Source organism: Ochlerotatus camptorhynchus, unplaced genomic scaffold (genome assembly GCF_037179485.1).
Source record: "Ochlerotatus camptorhynchus isolate MF236.1 unplaced genomic scaffold, CSIRO-AGI_Acam_v1.1 ptg000657l, whole genome shotgun sequence".
Taxonomy (NCBI): Eukaryota; Metazoa; Arthropoda; class Insecta; order Diptera; family Culicidae; genus Ochlerotatus; species Ochlerotatus camptorhynchus.
The window spans coordinates 237,504-262,894 of record NW_027041136.1 but is presented as its reverse complement, the minus strand read 5'-3'; the positions used below and the strand labels follow the sequence as shown (position 1 = coordinate 262,894).

Below are 25,391 nucleotides of genomic sequence, written 5' to 3'. Positions count from 1 at the left end.
AAAGATAATCTACAATCTAATCAACCATGATTAAACTGGGATTAATATCAGACGCTTATTTTTTAGAAAGAGAGGATTAATTTTTAATCATTCGATATGATTAAACTGAGCTTAATGTCAAATTGATTAAATTTCAAGCAAAATGGGAATAGTTCAATAATTTATCAGTATACATTTTGCTGTGTAGTGTCATAAATCACAGTGAAGAATACATTTATTCATACAAACAGGCCGCCATTACCGAGCATAAAGGCTGGAAAAAGTTACCGTGGTGTAGCTTCGCGCTGTCATCATTGATGACTGTTTAATGATGTCAACTCAGCAAAATCAAAGAAAAATGGGTGTTTGTCGTCGACCCCTTTATTTTGTGGCTTAATATATTGTAATTTCATGTAAATATCAGTTTCTTAAAGCCCAAATTTTATGAATAATTTTGCTTTATTAACAGGAGAATGTTATTTTGTTGTAAATAAACCGGTTGGTTGTGATCTTATTGCAAAAATTTAGTGTTGTCGTCTGGATGAAAAACAACTATTCTTGAAAACAAAAAGTGAAATCAATGCAGGATGTATTTTTCGATTGGATGGCCACGGGTTATCAATTGTTCATATAAAAATATACGCAAAATATCATGCGATCGCGTAAAAATCCTTTTTACGATCCTTACGGATGATACACTTGCAATTTGGTACACAAAGGTAAGCTAAGTGAGAGCATAATGCCAATGCTACGTTTGGAATGTATTGCGATTACAATGTCTTGTAAGAAAGTATCTTATCAATCAGTGGTTGTCATACTATTTTAGCCTTGTGTTCCAATTGCGGCTAAGATTCGCAGCCCCGAGTGCGTAGAGAATTATGGCCAGAACACAGCCGTCGAGTGGAAACCGGACTCCAGCATGCTGTTGGTGGTCACGACAACCGGAACACTGTTCATGTACACTTTAATAGTAAGTGATTCGCCGAAAGGAGTATATAATCAGAACGATTCACCTTTTTCCAACCTCCGGAGGGACAGCGCGGAGTTATTTCTCAAAGAAACAATCCCTTCTTTGCGACTTTCGTTGGTAGGTATATTAGAAATTGAATGTTAATGTGTTTCTAACTGTCATTCCCTCACTTTTAGACGCATCAGCTGTCGTTGTACGTTCCGATATCGTGCATTTCTTGCATCAATGTTTCGCAGATTATGGTGGCAACTAAAAATGGTCGCGTGATCCGACTCAATTGGAACGGTATAGAGGAGCGCGATTATGCCCTCGATTTGAAACGTATACCTTTCAGTATTAATCAGCAAGTTAGCTACGGTAAGAAAGTTTCCCTGCTGAAAGTTGTTTTTTAGGTTTAATGTGATGATGCTTATTATTTTTTCAGCTGTTCCAATACTGGAGAACAACACTTACATTGAATCGATTGATTATTCACCTTTACTTTGTGGATTTGCTATTACATTGAACGATGGACGAGCTGCATTTTTGACTGCGGGAAATACGAAATTTGATCCAAATGTAAGTTATTGCAATTAAAATAAGGAACCTTAGAGTAGACAACATTTCTTTAACAAAGTAGATTATCGCCACGTTAAGTTTTAGATCCATCAACCAAATTTGCATTCTGCTTTTTTTTTAGAAAAAATATACATTTATGGCAGTAAGCTCCAACTCGGATGATCTGCAACATATTTGCTTGATGTCGCATTGATTAACTCTGATGTCGACATCAAAGCAGCCTGACTTCACATAACATGTGGAACTTCATTCAAAATAGCTGACTTAAAGTTAACCACTTTTTGTGTTGCCTCAGTGGTATAACCAACAATCAATTCGAAACTAACGATTTTAAATTGGCTTACTTCTTGACTAGCCTATTGGTCCCAAGCAAATCGATTAACGAACCTTATTCTAGTCAAAATTCTAGTACTACACTATGTTTGTTTTGATTCACTATGAAAGTTTGACAGATAAAATTATGGGTTAGTGGATTTTTCTATGTTTCGAGGGGTGCATCGATTAGCTTGGGACCGAAGATAGTACCAGAGCTATGCCAAAAAGTTGAGCACGTTTATTCGGGACCTTCTGGTCTTAGAGTTACCTCTATGGTGTAACTGGCATAGTCGGACATCGATCTGTCACATTAAAATTTTCGTGATATCGACACTGAGTTTTCATAAGGAACAATGTCGAAAACATAAATAATGGCTTCTTTCGTAAATTTCTTGTATTACAAAATCAATCCATGTAAGCCACCAATTCGATAAGAAGGACTTATTCCTCTACACAATCAATTCCTTGAGTGAGTTTTCATTTTCGAGAAATTCACGCAAAAAGTAATTGTTTACGTTTGCAGCATTGGTTATTACGAAAGAAAAGCAGATAATATATGGTTGAATGCTCAGTATAGATGAGTGCACGGGTGAACTTTTGTTCATCTACTTAAAAAAAATTGACACAACAGCGGGGCCCTGTTTACTAAAAATGAACACATGAATAATGCTCGCGTAACATTTGAAAAGGGCCTATCAACTTTTGTAAATAATTTGCTAGGTCGTTTTCACAAGAACCGAAGTACGCCCACGCAAACCAAGAGCACTATCGGGAAGGGTAGAATATCCTCTGCCCTGTGGTGTTGTTAGTTTGCGTGAGCGTATTCGGTTCGCGCGAAAAAGGCTTAACAAGTTTTGTGTACATAAGTTGATAGACCCGTTTCAAATGTTACGTGAGTATTATTCATGTGTTCATTTTTAGTAAACAGGGCGCCGCTGTTGTGTCACTTTTTGTCGAGTGAGTGAACTCAAATCCATCCGTGCACTCGTCAATGCAATGACGTTAACGGCGACTCTGCAACTCTTTACTCCTGGTAAAATTCCATAAGCATCTGACAATCTGTGCATGGAATCTACACTCTTAGCTACGATTACCTTAGCGATTACGATTATCGGTAAAAAATTATCGGTATTTTTTACCGATAAAAATCGTTACTTTTCACTATAAATAGGCTACTTTTTAGTATAAATAAGGTAATTTTTAGCGTTAATTATTGGTAATCCATGATTACCGATAATTTAGGTATGTGCACTTTCTTGGATTATCGGTAATTTTTACCGATATCTAGGTATTTTTTACCGACTTTAAGGTATGTGCATCTTAGCGTGAGCGGACTTTTTCACCATAGTACCAGCCAGCCGCCGTCTTTTCACGCAAAGATTGACAGAATGTTATGGGATTTTCATAGGAGTGAAAGGGTAAGGAAATGTTCACTGTGTTTCACGCACAGACTGATGTTTGTTTATGGGATTTTATCATAGGAGTAAGGAGTTACAGAGTGACCGAAAAGGCGAAATGTCAATAGTCAAGATAATGCACAATGAGATTTAAACAATTGTGGCCCAGATAATTTTTTGTCGTCTACTGTTTAAATGCTTGCGGAGTTTGACGAGTGGGCTTTTCAAAGGATTGTTTAACTAGTATTTTCAAGTCAGTCAGAAGCAAATCAAGAGCGTTGTTATCTAGTATTGCCTATTTACAGATGTACTTTTTCTTTGTCTGTTCGATCTAATTACATTGGATTGATTACGGAAATTATGTTAATTGAATGGAATTTAATGCAAATAACTCGAAGATTTGATGATTACGTTGAATAGGTGTAAAGCTACCATTTTGTTTGTGGTATGTTGAAATATTGTGAACTGTGCTTTTAATGAGTCAACTTATGATGACATCACGAAGTATCCTGTTGATGCATATTAACGTTTACATTAAAAAAGGCAATTTTTTCTAAAATAAAAAAAACCTTTTTTTTTAATGCTTTATTAAAGAGATTTTTAGCCTTAGGCTAGTTCATCTCTAAACAATGCAACTTCCAATAGAACCAAACGATTGTTTTCGTTTGTAAATAGTGCTTAACTTTGATGCACCTAGCTGTGAGTCCCCCCTTACGACCTTAGGCATAGTGGTCGAAAAATAGTTTGTTGCCCTTTGCCGTTTCGATCAACCAGGATTAACCTTACCACGGTTTTTGTTACAAAGTAATTGTAGTAGTTCTTTGTGTTGGGATTTGAGTAGAAACTTTCAATTAACTAACGGAAATTGAGAAACATAGGGAGTGTTGAAATCTTGGGTATTGCAGGTATCGCTAAGCACTCGATTTCATTTATCGCCTTGCTTGCAAAATTCTTGGGAATGGAACGATGCAAGGTCAGCTCAAAACACTGCATATTTTTCAAATGGTACTTCTGTATAAACCTTGACATCTTGTTGCAAAATTTTGCTGCTTCTCTCTGGACTTCAAAATGTAAGCACTTAACTCCAAATTTACGCGATCGTTTTTTTCCTCCTACAAAACCTAAGGAAATCAAAGTTTGATGCAATTGGTTCCAAAAAATTAGAAAATTTCCAAAGAAGAAAATGTGACATACATTTTTTTTTCTAAGTTTACCACAGTTTTGCTGTGTGAAGCAAGGTGATGATTTTTTTAAAGCTTGCTATATAATTATAAATAAAGCACACAAATGGTTAAAGTAATAGTAAAACATGAGTTCATGCAGGGCTGGTAGCAGGTCACTTTTTAGTGACTTGGTCACTTTTTTGAAGCCAGTCACTAAAAAGTCACTTTTCACAGAGTTGGTTGGAAATGCTAACATGAAGCTTTAGTGTGATGATTTATTAGCTAGAGAATGATCTTTAGAAGAGGGTAGGTGGACAGTTCCGTTAGAGTTCGGCAGTATGAAAATTGAATAGAAGTTGAAAATGAGCGAAGGGCCATTAATGCGACAGTTTTCCAAGATAGACGCACATTTTTGCCTAACCCGTACGATGTACGCGGGGACTTGAAGTATGTCTCCAAGTCCACAGGCAAAATGACGAGAGGAGCAACACAATAGTTGGGTAAAGAAGAAAATTTTAACCAGAACCAGTGAACCGCAAAACTTTAGAAGACCAGGAAAACAATTGGGAAATGCCTTCTATTTCGATTCCCAGAAAATAAATTGTAAATCTTGTAAGCTTTCCAAAGGTATTTGTCTGTGATAGATTTTCAAAAGTCTTTCAAGGGTGATAAGAGCTTTAAAAAATCCAAAGTAAATTTTAGGCTAATTTTAAAGGATTCTAGGGAGGACACCAATATGTATCAGAGAAGAATACCAAAGTACAGACTATGAAAGTCTCATATAAAATTAAGTTCTCTGATAACCGATTTCTTCATCTCCGCTTAAATCTTAAGCCAGGTTTACTTATATAGTTAAACTTGGCTTAACACATACGAGCGTCGCTTTTGATTGTTGTCTAAATTATTAGAGACGAAAAGTTCAGCTCCGAAACAATTTTGGAAAGTGTGAGAGTGCATTTTAACGAGAGTTCTAAGAAGAATTCTATGATGATTGGATGAGGATTCTAGGACCAATTCTAATAATTCTGGAGTGAATTCTGAAGTTACTTCCAAGAGAATTCTAAAGAGTTCGAAATAAGGGTTCAATCTCAAAGGAATTCTGAGAAGAATTTCAAAGTTATTCTGTGATGGATTTTTGTTTTGAGAATTCTGAAGAAATTACTATGGGAATTATAAGGAGAATACGAATTGAATTTCCAATTGAATGCAGGGGAGAAGTCCAAGATTATTCTAAGCTGAAATTTATGAAAGTTCTGAGGTAAATTGCAAGGAAATTCAAGGAGAATTCAAATGTATTTAAAATGGATTTATGGAAGGAGCCTTCAGGGAGTTCCTAGAAGAATCAATAAAAAATCCAAAATATTCTACTTTAACTAATCATGTACTATTAATTCTTGCGTGAATTTAACGATTTACATAGTCGGAGATGCTTAACGTCAAATATCAGACTTAAAGGGAAGATGTTATACGATAGATGAGGTGATTAAATTATAGAGTTTATAGCTCCGTTATAGTACGGCAGTGTGAAAATTGTATATACAAAGACGAAAGCGATCAAAGGACAATTTTGAGGAAGGTACGAATTAGGTAGTTGAAACAATCGATAGAACTGTTGCCGCACATCGGAGGTACATGAGCAATTCGGCAATCATAGCTTTTGCCGGTGGCAGGGGGAAACACCCCTCACCATCCCTCATTAACGAATGAGCTTGGTAAAGGAGATGCTCTACCCGATTCGTACCTTCCTAAAAATTGTCCTTTGTTCGCTTTCTGCTTTCTGTATACAAATTTTACACTATGACGGAACTATCAACATTTTATTTTCATCTCCTCATCTATCGTATAAAATGTCCACATTAATCCTGAAATTTGTTGTTAAGCATTTCCAACTACGAAAATGATCTATTTCCAAGAATTTTGTTGATTGTTCTGCAAATATATTCAAGATTGCATTTTTTTTGTGTAAAAGCTTATGTGCCTCAAAGTTTAAGAGAAAGGGAATTATTCTAAAAAAGTTCTTGAGATCATTCTGAAGAAATTCTGTGAAAAGTTCTTAGCGAATTATCAAAGTTATCAAACCGTATTTGAATTTCTAAGTTACCATATAAATAGTTACTTATTTAGTATTTACAAGTCACTATTTGGTCACTATTTCCGTAATTTTAGTCACTAAAGTCACTACTATTATATCGCATCAGCACTACCAGACCTGTTCATGAGTGCCCTGTCCAAGGATGAGGGGCTTGATGATGATTTGTCAAGTGTCGCTATGATTTTTTTTTTAATTTGTTAAAATTCTAGTTTTTCTTCAGTTCATTGATTTGAACGGTTCAAGCGAGTTAATTTCACGGAGCCGTAAATTGTAGTTTTATAATAATTTTAATATTAGCATAAAATAAAATAGTAATTTTAAATTCGCTTTTGTAATGCTAAGGTAAATAGTTTGCCTTGAGTGTAAAGTTAATTTATAAGAAAGTTCTAACAGTTTTTTTACCTGTTAGAACTTTCATACCTCTAACATAGTAGCAGTGACAGTGTCGCATGTCCTAAAAACAACTGCCTGCAACTAGTGTTCGAGGGGCCGACAGGGCTGAATAAGGGTCAATACTAACAAAACTCTAACACTAACATGACCCCGAAACTAACGTTCATCCATTGCACTAATAGTTATAATGTAGTTGTACTTTCCTAATAACCCATCTATCACAGATAAACAGACATAACACTCGCAGGTTGTTCATCGAATACACATTTGACGGTCAATTGGAGTGTTTTTGGTTGGCGGTGCCGCCACCTGTGGCGCTTACGGTCGGTTCCCTTCCGTTTGACGTCTGAACACTAGCGCCATCTGTTAAGCGTACTATCCATCACGTGATACTCGACAGATGGCGGTAGTGTTTTACATCTATGTTTCTTTTTCGTTGTGTGTGTGTGTGTGTGTGTGTGTGTGTGGGGGGGGGGGGGGGTTAATGTAACCAATACTAATACCTTTCTCTCTGTTCTTTTATTCGTTTTCTATATCCCTTCACCATCACCCCATATCCCATCATCTTGACGAGAGATGAGTTACTTGCATGGTGCATGCCCAAGTCGTACTACAGGATAATATGCTGAGCGTGGTTCTATCACAACAACCACGCAGGAACGCAAATCGATACAGCTGAAGAATAATGAGGTAAATTCTACACAGTATTTTAAAGGAGCCAACTCTAAGCGGGTAATAATAGCAATTAATAATCAAACAACCATAAAAAGGTAAGAATGAATTTATTTATTTTAAATACAGTAATGACGCGATTTTGTCAGCCCCTCCGCGCTTCAGACTTTTTTCTTTCAATAATTTCACATACCCATAAATCTAATTTTTTCTCATTCATCGTTAAGAGGGATATTTAAAGTATACTTTGGTGCAATAGGTTCAAAAAGAGCTGACGAAATCGGGACATTACTGTATTCCATTTACATTTACATGATTTATCACATATTTCCGGAGATCTTCGAGGTTGGAGCGTAATTGCTTTTGTAGATGGGCACGTCATTTGCCGGTTTCTCGCGAATTGGGGCTCAGTTTGGAAAAACTAATAACACAAACAGGTAGAGGAATATTTCCTCTATGATTTGGTATAGTTTGTTTGCAGGATTGTTCTTTTGTTCGCGGGAGACCGGTTGTTGGCGTGTTTGTTTGCAGGGGCGATTGCGGCCAGATCTCGGGTTTCTCCGGATTTATGGTCGTAATCTAATACACACAGTTGATCACAATACGAGCCTAAAAGCTGCAGTGACCTAGTGAGCACCATAGCTCGAGTCGTCTGAAAGTATTGTGTATCGCATGGATAGCCCAACCGAGATGCTAGCCTATTAAGACTGCAGTTGGTCAACTCTCGAAAAAAAAAGTAAAAAAAAAAGTAAATAAAAAAGTAAAACATGAGTTCATGAGTGCTAAGAACACATGGAATTATAAACAACGTTAGAATTATTTTAAAAGAATTGACTACCCCCTTGATTCCCTTTCTTGTTTTACAGCTGGTATAATCAATTTGACAGATCGATGTCCTTCTATAGAGGTTTTCACGTCTGGTTGTATTGGTAGGATATATGAGAGCGTGTTAGTGAATATCCGAGGAAAACACATAACAAATCGATGTCAAACTCATTTTGACAGATCTACTTTCATACATTTCTTAGGTTAGCCAGAGGAAAATAATAAACAACTTTACACGGCGTTGCTCCCGCTAGTGTGCGCGCGTTAAACGTCACTAATCTCTATACCACTTGAAATCACTGAAATGTGGTCGATTTTCCATATATGTTAAGTGCTGACATTCTTGATCGGGATTAAATCCGAGGATAATACCGGTTGGAGCTTACCACCATTAGTGATTTTATGGTGGGGTCATACATATTATTTTCTTGTTTTTTTAATTCTTTATTTTTATTATTATTCATTCAAACCGTATTTTTCATGCAAACATCCATATTCTCGTTTACAAGAATATTAATGTTTTTTTTTGTGTCGGTTCAGGATCGGTCAAATTAATGAGAAATTATGCAACTATTAGGAATTAGAACAGAAAAACCAACAATTCCGGCACCTAATCGATTTTTGATTGAATATGAAATGGCCTTACATCGAATTTACTACTACTAAACAATACGAATACGTCTCAGTGTGGTAATGTAAACAATCGAATTATAAATCTAATTTAAAGCATTTGCAAGGCATCCTATTCTTAAATTGTTGTCCTCTGAGCGCTGCATGTCTTGCAGTCAATTTTTTTTTGGACGACATGCTCAGCACCAGACCGTAACATTATTGACTGCTTAGGCTGAGTGTGAAAGCACTGCACTATTCAATCCATTGCTCTGTGCAGATCGTTTGTACCAAACGGTTAATAACGAGGCAATGAAAGAGTCAACAAAACATTCAGTCACTCACGAACAGGCGACTCACACCGCTTGCCTTTGCTCACACAGCATGTAATTGAGGCATTTTTCCATAGAAAATGTACGCTCAGTCATTCAAAACAAGTATTACGCATTTCCCACCAAACTAGACAAATAAGCACGTTTTCACTTTTTAAAAAGTGTGATAAAAGTGCACGTTTATGTCAAATCGTTTTGTTGTCTTCGGTGCACTTATTCCATATGGAGCAAGAAATAAATGCTCCGAAGACAACAAAACGATATAACGAAAACGTGCACTTTTATCACACTTCTTGCACTTTTGGAGCAGTCCAGTTTAAGTTGCAACCAACAATACCATCACAGAAGAATAAACGTGCTGACTGTGTGCTCGGTTGTCAGTGACTCGTCATTCACTGGGGGGGGGGGGGGGGGGGGGGGGGACGTGCTGTCAAATCAGCCTACTGATCATTCTTGTATGAAACTGGTTCCAAACGTAAACAAACGCTGTAGGTTTCTTATGGCTTGTTTACGTTTGGAACCAGTTATGCGAGGTAGGCAACGATTGTTCGTATTTGACAGCCCCCCTTGGTCATTCAGACTCTCACGAGGCAGTGAAATGAGGCAGCTGGCAGTTCATATTCATATGAAAATCAGAGTCGATGTTATAATAAGAGTCGCGCCAAGAGAAAATGTTGCGAACAACCAACACTGTTTGTGATTTATTTTTCGTCAGAGTAAAGCCTGGTACGCAGCTGAAAAGTAATGATGTTTTTACGTGCTACGGGATAGGACAGGGAATGCTAAAGAAATTTCTTTTAATTAGCATTTCTTGACCCAGTATGCAGTTCAAAAGAAATCGGTAAAGGAAAGATCGATTACATTAGTATCGTGATCGATATGAAGGTGGCGCATTCTGAATGCAATTTCATTTTCCTTGCGGAATAATGGTCTGACTAATTATTCCGTTAGGTAATTTTAACGTTTGTTGTAAAAATGATGTTTTGGATGCATTTTAACAACATAAAAATTGATAATTGTTGATTTTAAAATTAGACGACACCTAACTATGATCTGAAAATTTAGCAAAAGACACCTCCCTATAGCTGTCAAATTTACTTTTGGGAATATTCCTCAAAAATTACTTTTCCGTTTTCTTTTCAGCTGCGTACCAGGCCTAAACGGCAACCAGATTTTTAGCCTTACACTGATAAATTAAACTGTTCCCATTTTGCTTGAAATTTAATCAATTTGACATTAAACTTAGTATAATCATATCGAATGATTAAAAATTAATACTCTCTTTCTAAAAAATAAGCATTTGATATTAATCTTAGTTTAATCATGGTTGATTAGATTGATGATTATCTTATGTGAATGAATTTTAATCATTTTTGATTCTATTTTAATAATTTTTGATTGAATTTTAATCTGTTTTGATTATATGTCAGTATTGAAAAAGAATAAAATTTAATACTGGAAAGATTATTTCGAATTTAATCATGCATAACTACTGCCGAAGTAATCATGGCTCAGACTCAATAAGGTGAACCGGGTATCTGCATACTTTTTAGGCTTTTTTAATTTAATTTATCTTTGAGTGTAGCATCGGATGATTTTTATTCAGAAGTGAAAATTTCATGTCGATAACGAAGCTTCTGGGAGACAAAAACAATTATAAAACCTGAAAAATGTTCAAACAAGTGCTTGGTATAACTTATAAATACCACAATGTACTAAATAAAGCAAAGAAATGTTTTTCATCTAAAATAACTAAAATATTGTCAGTAATGAATGCAATACTTGTAGTTCACTAGCTGTGGAAACAATAATGTTTATTTACTTTTCTTGTTTGGTACCCCGCTTGACAGTTCGATTGGTACTTCTGGCTTCACTCTTGGCGGGACGCTTATTTGGTCCCGGCATATGTGTGTTGAATGGGTGCGATATCCTACGCAGGTTTGGAAGATGTCTGTCAGTGATTGGCACTAGATAAGGTTTTGCACCGCCGGGGTTAACCTCAATCGAATGATAGTTCAGTGGTACTGTTTACGTGGATTTAGTCGATTTTTTCTTGGATAGATTTTCTCGATAATTTTTCAGATTGCAGTGAGATGTAAACCACATTGCCCCGTAACGTGGGTAGATCACCTTTTCGTGGTACGTTACGGGATGTAAGATCTACCACCGATTCCTAGTCCTGACTACTTCAAACTAGGGAACAGGATTTTTCAGTAATCCAAGGAACTTAGTCCTTGTTACTTTTTATGCCTTTTTGATAGTGACAAGACTCGGCTTTGTCTACCGAGGATGATCTTGAAACAAGGAAAAAAAGAGTTAGTTGTCTTCATCTATGTGATTCCTAATCTTCTATCCGTTGTTCCCTAGTTCCTGACTACTTCAAACTAGGGGAACAGGATTTTTCAGTAATCCAAGGAACACATCTTAGTCCTTGTTACTTTTTATGCCTTGTTGATAGTGACAAGACTCGGCTTTGTCTACCGAGGATGATCTTGAAACAAGACAAAAAAATGAGTTAGTTGTCTTCATCTATGTGATTCCTAATCTTCTATTCGTTGTTCCCTAGTTTGAAGTGGTTAAGGCTAGGGTTCTGATGCATGGTCATTATCGGTGTCATACCTTAATTTTGTTGCTAAGGAATTCAATTTTGACTGACAAAGGGGCGCGCCTTTGGAGGGTGTTTCAACACTCCGAAGGGTATAAATAGCGGGACCTTTCAATTAGAGTCGGATCCTTGCGATAAATGCAAGAGTGGCAATTGTAAAAAAAATCGAATACTTCATTATTTCTCAATAGTGATGGAGTAATACGACATGCACTAAACTAAGGACACGGGATATACTACAATAGATCAATTTACTGGTCGCAGTAGTGTTAGGTCCCGAACAGAGGAAAAAAAACACATTTTTGCAATGTCCACGAGCAACATCGTTTCACCACGCATTTCCTAGGCAATTTTCAAGTTAAAATTCGGAAATTTTAAAATATATTTTTTTCGAAAAAAACGACTAAGTGCTTGTAAACAGTACCACTGAACTGTCAAAAAGGTTCAGTCGATTAACACTGAGCTCATTCGTGACGTCACGCTGCAGAACCTAATTGAGGAACAGAGACCGACGGTTAATAAAGGAAAGAAGAAAAAGAAGAAGGGACTCTTATTATAAGGCATTTTACGAGACGTTTCGAGTCAGCTGTTTTTTTTTCTGTTTACCTATTTTGACGTTTACCAGCGGGCCGATTTGTTGACATACCACGACCAAAATCAAAACAAAAACATCAGACGTAAACAATAACAATGTCTCGAGCGCGTTCGAGTGGCCCGCCAGGAACTGTCATCAAGACGTCACGTAAAATAGCTTATAACATTGACTGTGATGAAAATGACTCAATGAGGTTCATCAGGTTGACTGTGTTGCGCACTACTCAGCACTGAAACAAAAAACCATAAGAATTATTTATGATTTTTCGCCACAAGGATTTGTTGTGGAAATCATGAGTTTGGCTTATGAAACATAATTCGCAAGTTTCACGTAATATTTGGAAAGGGCCTATCAGATTTTGTAAACAAAATTTGTAATGTTCTTTTCACGCGAATAAAAGCTTACCTGTGCAAACCAACAACAGGGAAATTTTGTGTCATTTAGAATATAAAATATCGTATAACTACCAGAACGAAATTTAACAGCTTCATAATATCTAAAAGTTTAAATAAAATTTGGAAATTGTAGTATTCATAGCCAGTGCTGTAAATTCTCAAAATCAACTGAACATTTTTGGTGCAAATAAGAAAAAAACAGCTATTTGCTATCCTCAGGGAACCTCATTCGAATGGGTGATATCAGTTGCTTAGTCATTTGACGAAGGCATGGATACTTCTCATTTGAGAAACGCTTGATATCATTAAATTGAGTTTAACCTACACATAAACGGAGCTCTGGTTGACATTCCGGTGAAAAGGCTAAGCCAACCCGACACAAACCTGACTTCTACCAAACCCCAACCCAATGTTGAACCGACATTGACCCGATATAAACACAAAATTAACCCGACAACAACAAGACATTGAGTTGACATCGACCTTAAATTAGCCTTACATTGATCCGACATTGGGTCGACTTGTCTGTTCGGGACCATATTGTGGGTTTCTTCCATACTCCACTGTCGTATATCAAATGATAGTGAGTGACTCAATTGACAGTGACCATGAGCTTCGAATGAGAAAGGGGCTCTCTGAGAATTCGTTTGCACAGAATTGATTGAATGGTTGTATTGGTTCATCTTCAACCGAATGATATGAAAATTAACAGCACTGTCATAGCTGAACACACAAAATTGAATAATAGGTTAGTTGCAATACATTTCCGGTAAAGGGTTGTATGGCATAGTATTCATTAACCATTATCCAACTTTCGTGCCTACTAGCTTAAATGTTGTAAACATTGATTCAAGTTTCGAAACCCGTCGGATATGGTTCTGTTTTAAGTTTGCTCTCTGTTTTGTGAGTGCGTTCGCTTTGATTGTTTTCGGTATCATTTGGCTTTTTTTTTTTTTAACTCTTTATTTGTTCCAAATTCAAAATAAATTACATTTCATTTTAACCTAGGTGCTCCAGTTACTGCAGTAACGTACCAGCCTTAATTGTTATGATATATATCTAAGTGTTTTTACATTGTTCATGTCTTGGCAATTCAGTATTTTAAACAGGTTTTTTAACCTGCATGTCAGTATAACAATTGATATCTTAAAACTAAAAACTAAAACTAAATCTTATCTAAGTATAAAGGGAATTAATCGTTGCAATTGAGGATTGCAACGATTTTTGCCTGAAATTATTAATTATTTTGTTGGACATTTGTTCTAAAGTCTCAACATTCGAAATTCTATGTACCTCGGTAGTACTGTACCAAGGAGGCAACTTCAAAATCATTTTCAGAACTTTGTTCTGAATTCTTTGAAGTGCTTTTTTCCTGGTAGTGCAACAACAAGACCATATTGGCACAGCGTAAAGCATGGCCGGTCTAAAAACTTGTTTAAATATTAGAAGTTTATTCGTCAGGCAAAGTTTGGATTTCCTGTTTATAGGAGGATACAAACATTTAATATATTTGTTACATTTAGCTTGAATGCCCTCAATGTGATCTTTAAAAGTTAATTTTTGGTCAAGTATTAATCCAAGATATTTCACTTGGTTTGACCAGGAAATTGGAACTCCGTTCATAGTGACTATGTGACTACTACTAGGTTTCAAAAAGGAAGCTCTAGGCTTATGTGGAAATATTATGAGTTGAGTTTTGGAAGCGTTGGGAGAAATCTTCCATTTTTGTAAATAAGAAGAAAAAATATCTAAACTTTTCTGCAGTCTGCTGCAAATAACACGAAGACTTCTTTCTTTAGCGGAAATGCCTGTGTCATCAGCGAACAAAGATTTGTGGCAACCCTGAGGCAAATCAGGGAGGTCCGAAGTGAAAATGTTATACAATATAGGCCCAAGAATGCTACCCTGAGGAACTCCTGCTCTAACAGGTAGTCGATTAGATTTGGAATTTTGATAATTTACCTGCAGAGTTCTGTCAGTTAAATAATTTTGAACTAATTTCATAATATAAAGTGGAAAATTAAACTTTTTCAATTTAGCAATCAAACCTTCATGCCAAACACTGTCGAATGCTTTTTCTATGTCTAGAAGAGCAACTCCAGTTGAGTGGCCTTCCGATTTGTTTGAACGAATTAAATTGGTAACTCTTAAGAGTTGATGAGTAGTTGAATGCCCATGGCGAAATCCAAACTGCTCATCCGCAAAAATTGAGTTCGTATTGATGTGATGCATCATTCTATTCAAAATTATCTTTTCAAAAAGTTTACTTATTGAAGAAAGCAAACTTATTGGGCGGTAGCTAAAAGCTTCAGCGGGATTTTTATCCGGCTTTAAAATTGGAACAACTTTTGCATTTTTCCATTTATCAGGAAAGTATGCCAAATGGAAACATCTGTTAAATAATTTTACCAAGAAAGAAAAGGTACTCTCTGGGAGTTTTTTGATGAGGATATAGAAAATTCCATCATCACCTGGAGCTTTCATATTTTGAAACTTTTTAGTTATAGACCTTACTTCGTCCAAATCAGTCCCCCAGGAATCATCAAAAATATTTTCCCGAGAGAAAATATTCAGAAAATCCCGAGCAACCTGATTCTCAATAGGACTAGTAAGACCCAAACTGAAATTATGGGAACTCTCGAATTGCTTAGCAAGTTTCTGAGGTTTTTCCAAATTTGTGATCAAAATTTTACCACCTTCTTTAAGCGCTGGAATAGGCTTTTGAGGTTTTTTCAAAATTTTTGTGAGTTTCCAAAAGGGTTTGGAACTCGGGTCTAATTTAGAAATATTATTTTCAAAAGTTTTGTTCCTCAGGGCAGAGAATCGCTTTTTAATTTGTTTTTGCAAATCCCGCCAGATAACTTTCATGGCAGGATCACGAGTTCTTTGATATTGTCTCCTACGGACATTTTTAAGACGGATCAAGAGCTGAAGATCGTCGTCTATTATAATTGAATCAAATTTAACCTCGCATTTTGGTACTGAGGCAGCTCTTGCTGCAACTATAGAAGTAGTCAGAGATTCAAGAGCATAAATAATTTCATCTTTGGTTTGCAAAGGAATGTTTGGATCGAAGTTATATTCCATAAATGTTCGATATTGCTCCCAATCAGCTCTATGGTAATTGAAAGTAGAGCTGTTGGGATTACAAATTATTTCTTGGGATATTTCAAAAGTTACTGGAAGGTGATCAGAACCGAAGTCAGCATGGGTAACCAATTGGCTACAAAGTTGACATGAATCAGTTAAGACCAAATCAATAGTTGAGGGATTTCTTGCTGAAGAAAAGCATGTTGGGCTGTTTGGATATTGAATAGTGTAATAACCTGCAGAACAATCATCAAACAGAATATTACCATTGGAATTGCTTTGAGCATTATTCCATGAGCGGTGTTTTGCATTAAAATCACCAATAATGAAGAATTTAGACCTATGACGGGTAAGTTTCTGGAGGTCACCCTTGAGAAAATTCTTTTGCTGGCCTACGCATTGGAATGGCAAATAGGCAGCTATAAACGTAAGTTGTCCAAATTTTGTTTCAACAGAAACTCCCAAAGTTTCAAAAACTTTGGTTTCAAATGAAGAAAGAATTTTATGCTTGATTCGTCTATGAATAATGATGGCAACGCCACCACAGGGTCCATCAAGACGATCATTTCTACAAATCAAGTAATTTGCGTCCTTCTTAACCTTATGGTCAGGTTTAAGGAACGTTTCAGTTATAACGGCAATATGCACGTTATGAACTCTCAAAAAGTTAAATAGCTCGTCTTCATTATCTTTAAGAGATCGAGCATTCCAATTTAAAATGTTTAATGCTTTAAAACCCATTACTGAATCTTAAAGTCATGACATTATTATTAGCAAATTTTACTCCAGTTTGAATAGCATCAAACATGGAGTTAGATTTAAGCATATCAAAAATCATGTCAATTAATGATTTCTGTAAAAATTCCATTTTAGGGGCAGTAATGCTTCCTAAGTCAAAATTGTCAAAATTTCCGTTAGAACGTTGGTTAGTATTTTGATTTCTACCCACTGCAATAGCAGCATAGGTAGCTCCATTAACTCGCTGAACATTGTTAGCAGCGAGGGGAGTAGGTACAGATGAAACATTTGAAGCAGGGGTGATATTTGTACCTACGGGTACGAATGTAGAATTTGTTCCTCGCTGACCGTTGTTAACAGCAGAGGAATTTGTACCTGGTCGGAAACGTTGAGCGTTTCCTACCTGACGGTTAGAACGAGATTGTAGGATCGCTTTGCGAGTCTTACATTCCCAAAAATTGGATTTGTGGTTTTCACCACAATTTGAACATTTAAATTTCTTAGGATCTTCCTTCACAGGACAGTCGTCCTTTGCGTGAGAGGAATCACCACAATTCATGCATTTAGCTGGCATGTAGCAATTTTTAGTTCCGTGACCCCATCCCTGGCACTTACGGCACTGAGTGAGGTTTTGGAAATTTCCTCCAGTCTTCCTGAAGTGTTCCCACTTCACTCGGACATGGAGCATAAGGCTAGCTTTTTCTAAGGCCTTAAGGTTGTTTAGTTCACTAGACTTGAAGTGAACTAAATAAAAATCATTAGAAATCCCGTTGCGCGAATCGCCAGGACGGGATTTCATTTTCATTTTGATTACTTGGAGTGGCACAACTCCAAGTAATTTTGCCAGTTCATCTTTGATCTGATCCAGGGATTCACCACTGGGCAGTCCTTTCATGACAACCTTGAACACACGTTCAGTTTTGGTGTCGTAAGTAAAAAATGTGTGCGTCTTCCCAGTAAGATACTTGAGAAGACATTTAAATCCGTCCAAGGTTTCAGCCAATACACGGCATTCACCCCGACGTCCAATTTGTAGTGAAAACTTAACTTTCACGAAATTCAAAAGTTCCATGCGAAGAGCATGGAAATCGGAAGTGGTTATCACAATAGGGGGAATCTTTTCCTTCTTGGCATTAAGCCGGGAAAGTTTACTAGAATTTTTCTTGGATGATGGATCATTCTCATCATCCGTGAGCAAATCAAATTGATTACTCAAATTAATTTCATCAGAAGGGGGGTCGAGAGTTTGCCCCTTTCTTTTGCGTTTAGGCGCCATGGCGGCAGTAAATTTTTATCCAAATCGACTTCCAAGCAGATTACTATAAGAATCTGAAGGATCGAAGAGGAATTTTCCAAATCGATATCCAAGAAGGATTACCTCGGGTAGGGTCCAAACAAGGATCGAAGAGGAATAAGAGTTGAACAAGGTAGAACATTTTTTACAGGTTGAGCACTGAAAAGTGCTGTTTAAATTTGTTGTAGCTTTAGGTAGTAGTAACACTTCCTTCAGCAAAAAGCAAGAGAGCACGATGCGGACTCGGTATCATTTGGCTGATTAGTGCTGGCACTCTGCCTCCCGGACGGTTATGCGTGTGTGATTGTGGTGGTTTTCTCGCTTTCTGGGAAGCTTTTGAATCGAGAAGGAAACGTGATTCATCGTGTTTGCAAGCATCAGAAGAGATGTCACTATCTGCAAATTTGTTTTATTTTCTTCGCTTGTGCTCCGGGATCAGAAATGTGTGGCATAGTGAAGCGATCGATGCCTGCGTCGGAGGTGTTAGGTTTTCTAATAGTTCTATGATGGTGTTGGTGATGTACTCCAAACACTGAAGGGTCTGCGCATTCTGTTGTGACTCCTGCGGTTTGCTTCCAATATAGTAGCGCAGGCGAAAGAGTGATGAATGGTCTCAATTCTTTGGTGTGAAAAAAAAACGCTTGCTGGAGAGTATTGGCAAGGATGATGCATGAAACAGCTTCGAAAACATGGAAAGACAGGCTTATAGCAGATAATTTTGGTGAGATCTTTCTTTTTGTATTAATTTATATTTGTTTGCATTTTCACATAACCTTTACTTTATATTGCCGAATAGAGATTCCTAAATATATTCCATTTTCTACTAACACAAATGTTCCCTCCCGTGGCATCTATGAAGGTAGTATGGGTTCCCTGCACCTTCTTAAGTAGATGTTGAACTAATTTTCCTTCCTATCCCTTGCGATTGTAAGGATGTGGCCAGGTGTATAATGCGATGCTTGATTTGTAGATTTTAATGTGTGGGAAAAACCACTAGTCCCAATTGTTTTTTTCACGGTAACACACGATATTTTCTACAAAATGTATTGGTTGACCATTATATAGCTCCCCACGACTTGTGCAATCGCTTATGCTATGCTATGCTAGCTTAAATGTTGTAAACATTAATTTCCTTTAATAGAATCAAGACTCAATTTTATTCTATTCAGCAATCGTAAAAATGAGAATGATAAAGCTACAGATAACAATAATAAAAGAAACGTAGTGTCTGAATCTTGATTATGTAGCTCATGGAACATGGAACTGGGTCTATAGGTATAGCATATCATCCATCTCTACTTATTTATTTTACAACCTTTTTACTATTATCACTGTTACTTTGACTATCCCCTATATTCAACAACTTTCCTTACTATCGGCATTTTAAAGCAGGATTCATTTGACCCCTGTGGTTATTATTCTGTGATGCCAAATCTATATTTCTAATCCGGAGACGAACCAATCCAGGGCTGAAAGTCTCCTTAATACAGATTTAAAAAAAAATCTAACCTTACTTACTGGTTCATAGTTATTTTTCACTGGAGACCTGGCCTTATAACCCCCTTCTGTGCTTGAAAACGAAAAACTGATAGACCCTTTTCAAATTTACACGAGCAAAGCAATAAAATGCATAAGACTGCTTATGAATCTTTAAAAAAGTAAAATAAAATGGAGCAGACTGGACTCGAATCTTGAGCGTTCAAATTATTGAGTCCGTTATTTGCGCTCACGTCTATCAACGCTTGAAAAATTGAATAGGTTAAAACCGTATAAGAACCATATCGTAGTGTGTTAAATCATTCATAAGATGCACCATAAGTTATCTCAAAATTGACGAAAATCCATACGGGACAGATATGCGATTATAGGTAGTATTAAACCATCAGTTAGCGCTCAACTTCCAAGCGAAGCAGTCGATTTATTCTCGCTGGAAGGCAAAGCTATATTGTTTTCTTTATTTTGAAGAGTTTTGTTTCGCGAGTTCTTGTCGCCGCGTAGTTTCGCCGCGATGGGTGTCCGACGCGAAAACACGTTTCGTATTCATTACGAAAACGTGCCGAAGAAGCCGTCCTTCGAGGAGCTTCATGATTTCGTTGCAATCGAGTTGGGTCTAGAATACGAGCAGGTGCTCCGGCTCCAGCCAAGTAGGGCTGTTGGATGCGCTTTTGTGAAGGTTGTCGACCTGGAGCTGGCACAAAAAATCGTTGCCGAGCACGACAACATCCACGAAATCGAGGTCGACGGCAAAACGTACAAGCTTCGGATCACACTGGAGGATGGATCGGTAGAGGTGAAGCTAACGGACCTGTCCGAGCTCACCACGAACGAAAAAGTCGCTCGAGCTCTAAGCGCATACGGTGAGGTTCTCTCGGTGACCGAGCAAGTCTGGGACAGCAAATACCGCTTTGCTGGACGCCCGACCGGCGCTCGGATTGTGCGCATGATGTTGCAACGTAACATCGAAAGCTACGTCACTATCGACGGTCAGTCAACGAATGTGACCTACTCCGGACAGCTGCAAACATGCCGTCATTGCGGCGAATTCGTCCACAATGGCATCTCTTGTGTACAAAACAAGAAATTACTTGTGCAGAAGACGTATGCCAATGTAGCAAAAGAAACCGGACCGAAACCCATCGGCCCGAGTCCCATCGGCCCGAATCCCACCGCGCCAAAACCCAACGCCACGAAACCCACTGCAACGAAGGAGAAATCGCCTCTCGTTAAACCGTTCGGACCGAAGCCCGTTGAGACGAACCAACAACGTAAAAATCCACCATCCCAACAACCGAGCGTGCAGCCTACGCTCGCTGTTCCGAAGTCACCTAAACAAAACCCAATTGCGTCAAAGCTGGCGAAAACAAATCAGTCCGAGCAAAATGCTACTCTCATGGCGCCGCCGGCTCTGATAAATTCTGTCAGCAGAATGGTCACACGACAAACTACCGATGGTAACGAAACCGATGGGTCATCTGCCTCTGGAAGCAGCAAGCGCCGTAGTGGTCGTCCTCCAGGCAAGAAGCAGCGACAACACTATGACGGTGATGCGAGCGAGGAGGTAGACTGCGAACTATAATGGCTCTCTGCAGTTACAATATCACCTCGATAAACATCAACACTATCACCAACTCGACAAAACTCAACGCACTACAAACCTTTCTACGCACGCTGGATATAGACATCGCACTCTTTCAAGAAGTAGAAAACGAGCAACTCACATTGCCCGGCTACACTGTTGTGTGCAATGTGGATCACTCACGAAGGAGGACGGCAATAGCGCTGAAGGAGCATCTGCGATTCTCAAACGTCGAAAAAAGCCTAGACGGACGGTTGATTGCATTACAACTGGAAAACACAACAATATGCAACGTGTACGCTCCATCTGGTACCGCACTCCGTGCAGAGAGAGAACGTTTCTTCACCAATACTCTTGCTTACTACCTCCGCCATGGCACAGAACGCACACTAGTAGCGGGTGATTTCAACTGTGTCCTACGTCAACGTGACGCAACGGGAAACAATCACAGCCCCGCTCTTCTCGCATCCGTACAGTATCTGCAGCTTCTCGACGTTTGGGAACAACTCTGTCCAAACATCCCCGGCTACACGTACATCACACACAACTCGTCGTCTCGTCTAGACTGTATGTACGTCAGCCAGAGCCTTCGGAGTCAATTAAGAACAGCTGATGTGCATGTATGCTCTTTTTCTGACCATAAAGCCGTGACAGCGCGAATTTGCCTCCCACAATCAGGGCGCGAGCCAGGTCGTGGGTTTTGGTCGCTCCGTCCCCATTTATTAACACCAGACAACATTCACGAATTTCAAGTGCGTTGGCAATTCTGGACCCGCCAGCGGCGGAATTACGCTTCATGGATGCAGTGGTGGCTAGCGTGCGCAAAGCCCAAAATAAAATCCTTTTTCCGTTGGAAGTCAAAGGCTGCTTTCGACGAATTCAATCAAGAACATCAACGCCTCTATGGAGAACTACGACGAGCGTACGATAGATACTATCAAAATCCTGCGATGCTGTCAACTATAAACCGTGTGAAAGCAAAAATGTTGACCCTCCAGCGAAATTTCACACAATACTTCATGCGCATCAACGAGAATTTTATCTCTGGAGAACCTATCTCGATGTTCCAGCTGGGTGTCAGGCGTAGGAAACGAACAACCATCACACAGCTGCGTGACAACGATAACCAACTCATCGACGACCCCGGCGCAATTGAGCGGCACATGCTTGGTTTCTATCAAGCACTATACGCTGCGGGTGAGACGGAAAGGGAAGCAGCGGACACATTCGAATGTGAGTGGGTGATCCCAGAAAACGATCCGGTAAGTGAGTCCTGTATGAACGAAATTACTCCGGCCGATATCTTCACAGCCATCAAGACGAGCAGCCCGAACAAATCCCCCGGAGGAGACTCTCTGCCCCGAGAGTTCTATCTCAAAACGTTCGACTTCATCTGGAGAGAAATCACACTGGTCATAAATGAGGCACTTTCGGGAAATTTTCCGGCCGAATTCGTCGACGGTGTGATCGTGCTAGTAAAAAAGAAGGGAAACGATCCAACAGCGCATTCGTACAGGCCGATCTCGTTACTCAACTTCGACTATAAAATCCTCTCTCGTGTCCTCAAGCAGCGTCTGGAAAGCGTGATGAGAACCCACCGTGTGCTCAGCGAGAGTCAAAAATGCTCCAACTCCGGCCGAAACATCTTTCAGGCCACGCTCGCCTTAAAGGATCGTATCGCACAGCTGGTCAAATGTAAACAACGGGGTCTGCTAGCATCTTTTGATCTCCGTCACGCTTTCGACTATGTGGATCGTGCATTTCTCTTTCGGAACATGTGCTCACTCGGGTTCGATCCGAACCTCGTTCAGCTACTCAACAAAATCGGAGATTTGTCATCTTCTCGCCTGATGGTAAACGGTCATCTCTCGGATGCTTTCCCCATCGAGAGATCGGTTCGCCAGGGAGATCCACTTTCTATGCATTTATTTGCTCTCTGCTCAAGCGGCTCGAGGGTATATGTGGACCTGATCTCGTGGTTGCATATGCCGATGATGTGTCGGTGATCAGCACATGTGTGAGTAGAATGAACCAAATACGAGAGACATTTCAACGCTTCGAACGTGTCTCTGGTGCCAGGCTAAGTCTGGAGAAATCTACATCGATATCAGTAGGCTACACTGATACCATGCCACTCACAGTACCGTGGCTGCGGAATGAAAACACCGTTCGCATTCTGGGAGTGACGTTCGCAAATTCCATACGGTGCATGGGCAGGCTGAATTGGGATGCTCTCGTCAGTAAATTCGCTCAGCAGATATATCTCCACTCGCTCCGTACGCTCACCCTCAACCAGAAAGTCACCCTTCTCAACACGTTCATCACCTCCAAAATATGGTATCTCGCATCCATTCTCACTCTGACTGCTGCTCACACTGCAAAGCTGACGGCGACGATGGGCACGTTCCTATGGAGAGGCATCACGGCGAGAGTTCCAATGCAACAGCTGGCGCGTAGCAGAGAAGCAGGTGGTTTAAAACTCCAGCTACCAGCCATGAAGTGCAAGGCGCTTCTCATTCATCGACATGTGAGTGATATCGGTTCCCTTCCTTTCTACAGGTCTATTCTTACCCAGACAAATCCTACCCTACCTGCAGACTGTCCTTGTATAAAACTCATTCTTTCAAGTCTCCCAACATTCCCTCCGCAAATCCAACAAAACCTCTCCGCCGATAGCATTCATAACCATTTCATAGGCCAAACTGAAGCACCGAAGGTAACTCGTGAGCATCCAACAGCGAACTGGCGCCAAATCTGGAAAAACATATCCATGCGAAAGCTGAACTCGAATGAACGGAGCGCCTTGTTTCTGTTGGTCAACGGAAAGCTTGAGCACCGAAAACTGATGTATCGAATGAATAGAGCCGATGGAGAAAACTGTCTGCACTGCAACGCTGCATGTGAAACATTGCAGCACAAGCTCAGCGAATGCGTAAGGGTAGAGCCAGCTTGGAGACTACTGAAGCGAAAGATAACAACTCTACTCAATGGATGGCGCCGACTCTCGATTGACGAACTCTTGAGGCCCCAATTAAGGAATATAGACACAAACAAAAAATGTAAATTACTCAAATTGTTCATAAAATATGTCACCTTTATTATGCAATGTAATAATGTAATCGACGTAACCGCATTAGAATTTGCTTTGGAAAACGAAGTTTGAATGATTGTACTGTAATTATTTTTTAACTTTCTGAATAAAACAAATTTTACTAGTAAAAAAAAAAAAAAATACATAATTTATTTTCATTGTAAAAAAAAAATTATAGGTAGTATTAAACCATAATTGTCAAGGTTCATAAGTCATGCCTTATGGACCTCTTATTTTTTTTCTTCCGTGTACGGAACGATCTTCACAAATAGTCCAGTTCAGAAAGCTCTGACTTGTTCGGATTTACATACTCTGCCTTTAGATTAAAACCATCAATGTTCCCCCATCCTAAAGCTAGGAATTCTTATAAACGGCTGAACGCTTTATTTGTACTGAAATAGAGTTTGTGGTAAACAAATTAAAAGTTTAACATTTTCGATGCAAGCTCATAATAATATCATTTAAACATAATCTCTTTTACAGCAAGTACAGGGCATTTGGTGCCAGAACGTGGATGATGCAACATGTGCTGTAATTAACCATAAATATCGCTTGATTGCATTCGGAAGACGTAATTCGCAAGCCAACATGTACGTAATAGATGACTTAACAGGCGGTCTAGAATTGTCTCATCGGTTGGTTTTAAGCGCTAAGGATTTTCCCGGTTCTCCTGGACACGTAAGCGAACTCAAGTGGACTCCGGATGGATGCGCTATAATGATGGCATGGAGCAATGGCGGCATATCGCTTTGGAGTACGTTTGGCTCATTGTTGATGTGTTCACTAGGCTGGGATTATGGATTGCACGTCGATTTATCGAAAAATAACCCATTTAACGTAATTAGTATGGTGAGTATGACTTTTAGTAGACCTATAGCATGAATTTTTAATATATTTAGCTACTTTATAGGACTGGTCAACTGAAGGATACCAATTGTTTATGGTGCGTCAATTAAATGAACTAATTCCATCCGAATCTTATAGCGTTAACTTAGATAAGTCTGCCTCGTCTTCATCGTTGGTATCGAGTCCCAATGTTTCGGTCGGTAGTAGTAGAGAAATTGGTGAAAGTGTACACAAGCCAAATTTGAAACGATCCAACAGTTCCGGGACTAGAACAATGCTCATACAGTTAGATTTTGTGAAAAGTATTCTAACAATCAATCCTTGCATGGTAATTTATATAAAGTTTGCTAGACAAA

The 25,391-nt window shown here is 38.8% G+C and overlaps 1 protein-coding gene across 2 annotated transcripts in view; it reads left to right on the top strand.

The window, feature by feature from the left end:
- Window positions 1-304: 304 nt before the first annotated feature.
- Window positions 305-25,391, top strand: part of Rich (Guanine nucleotide exchange factor subunit Rich) — a 62,732-nt gene continuing 37,645 nt past the window's right edge. Inside the window, exons 1-7 of one of the 2 annotated variants that reach the window (XM_065237892.1) lie at window positions 306-392; window positions 449-698; window positions 806-1,066; window positions 1,126-1,306; window positions 1,374-1,507; window positions 24,673-25,038; window positions 25,100-25,363. In XM_065237892.1, coding sequence (XP_065093964.1) covers window positions 567-698; window positions 806-1,066; window positions 1,126-1,306; window positions 1,374-1,507; window positions 24,673-25,038; window positions 25,100-25,363 — 1,338 coding nt within the window. In that variant the 5' untranslated portion in view covers window positions 306-392; window positions 449-566. Of the gene's footprint in view, window positions 699-805; window positions 1,067-1,125; window positions 1,307-1,373; window positions 1,508-24,672; window positions 25,039-25,099; window positions 25,364-25,391 lie in introns of both variants that reach the window. The other variant, XM_065237891.1, reaches the window with a different exon arrangement.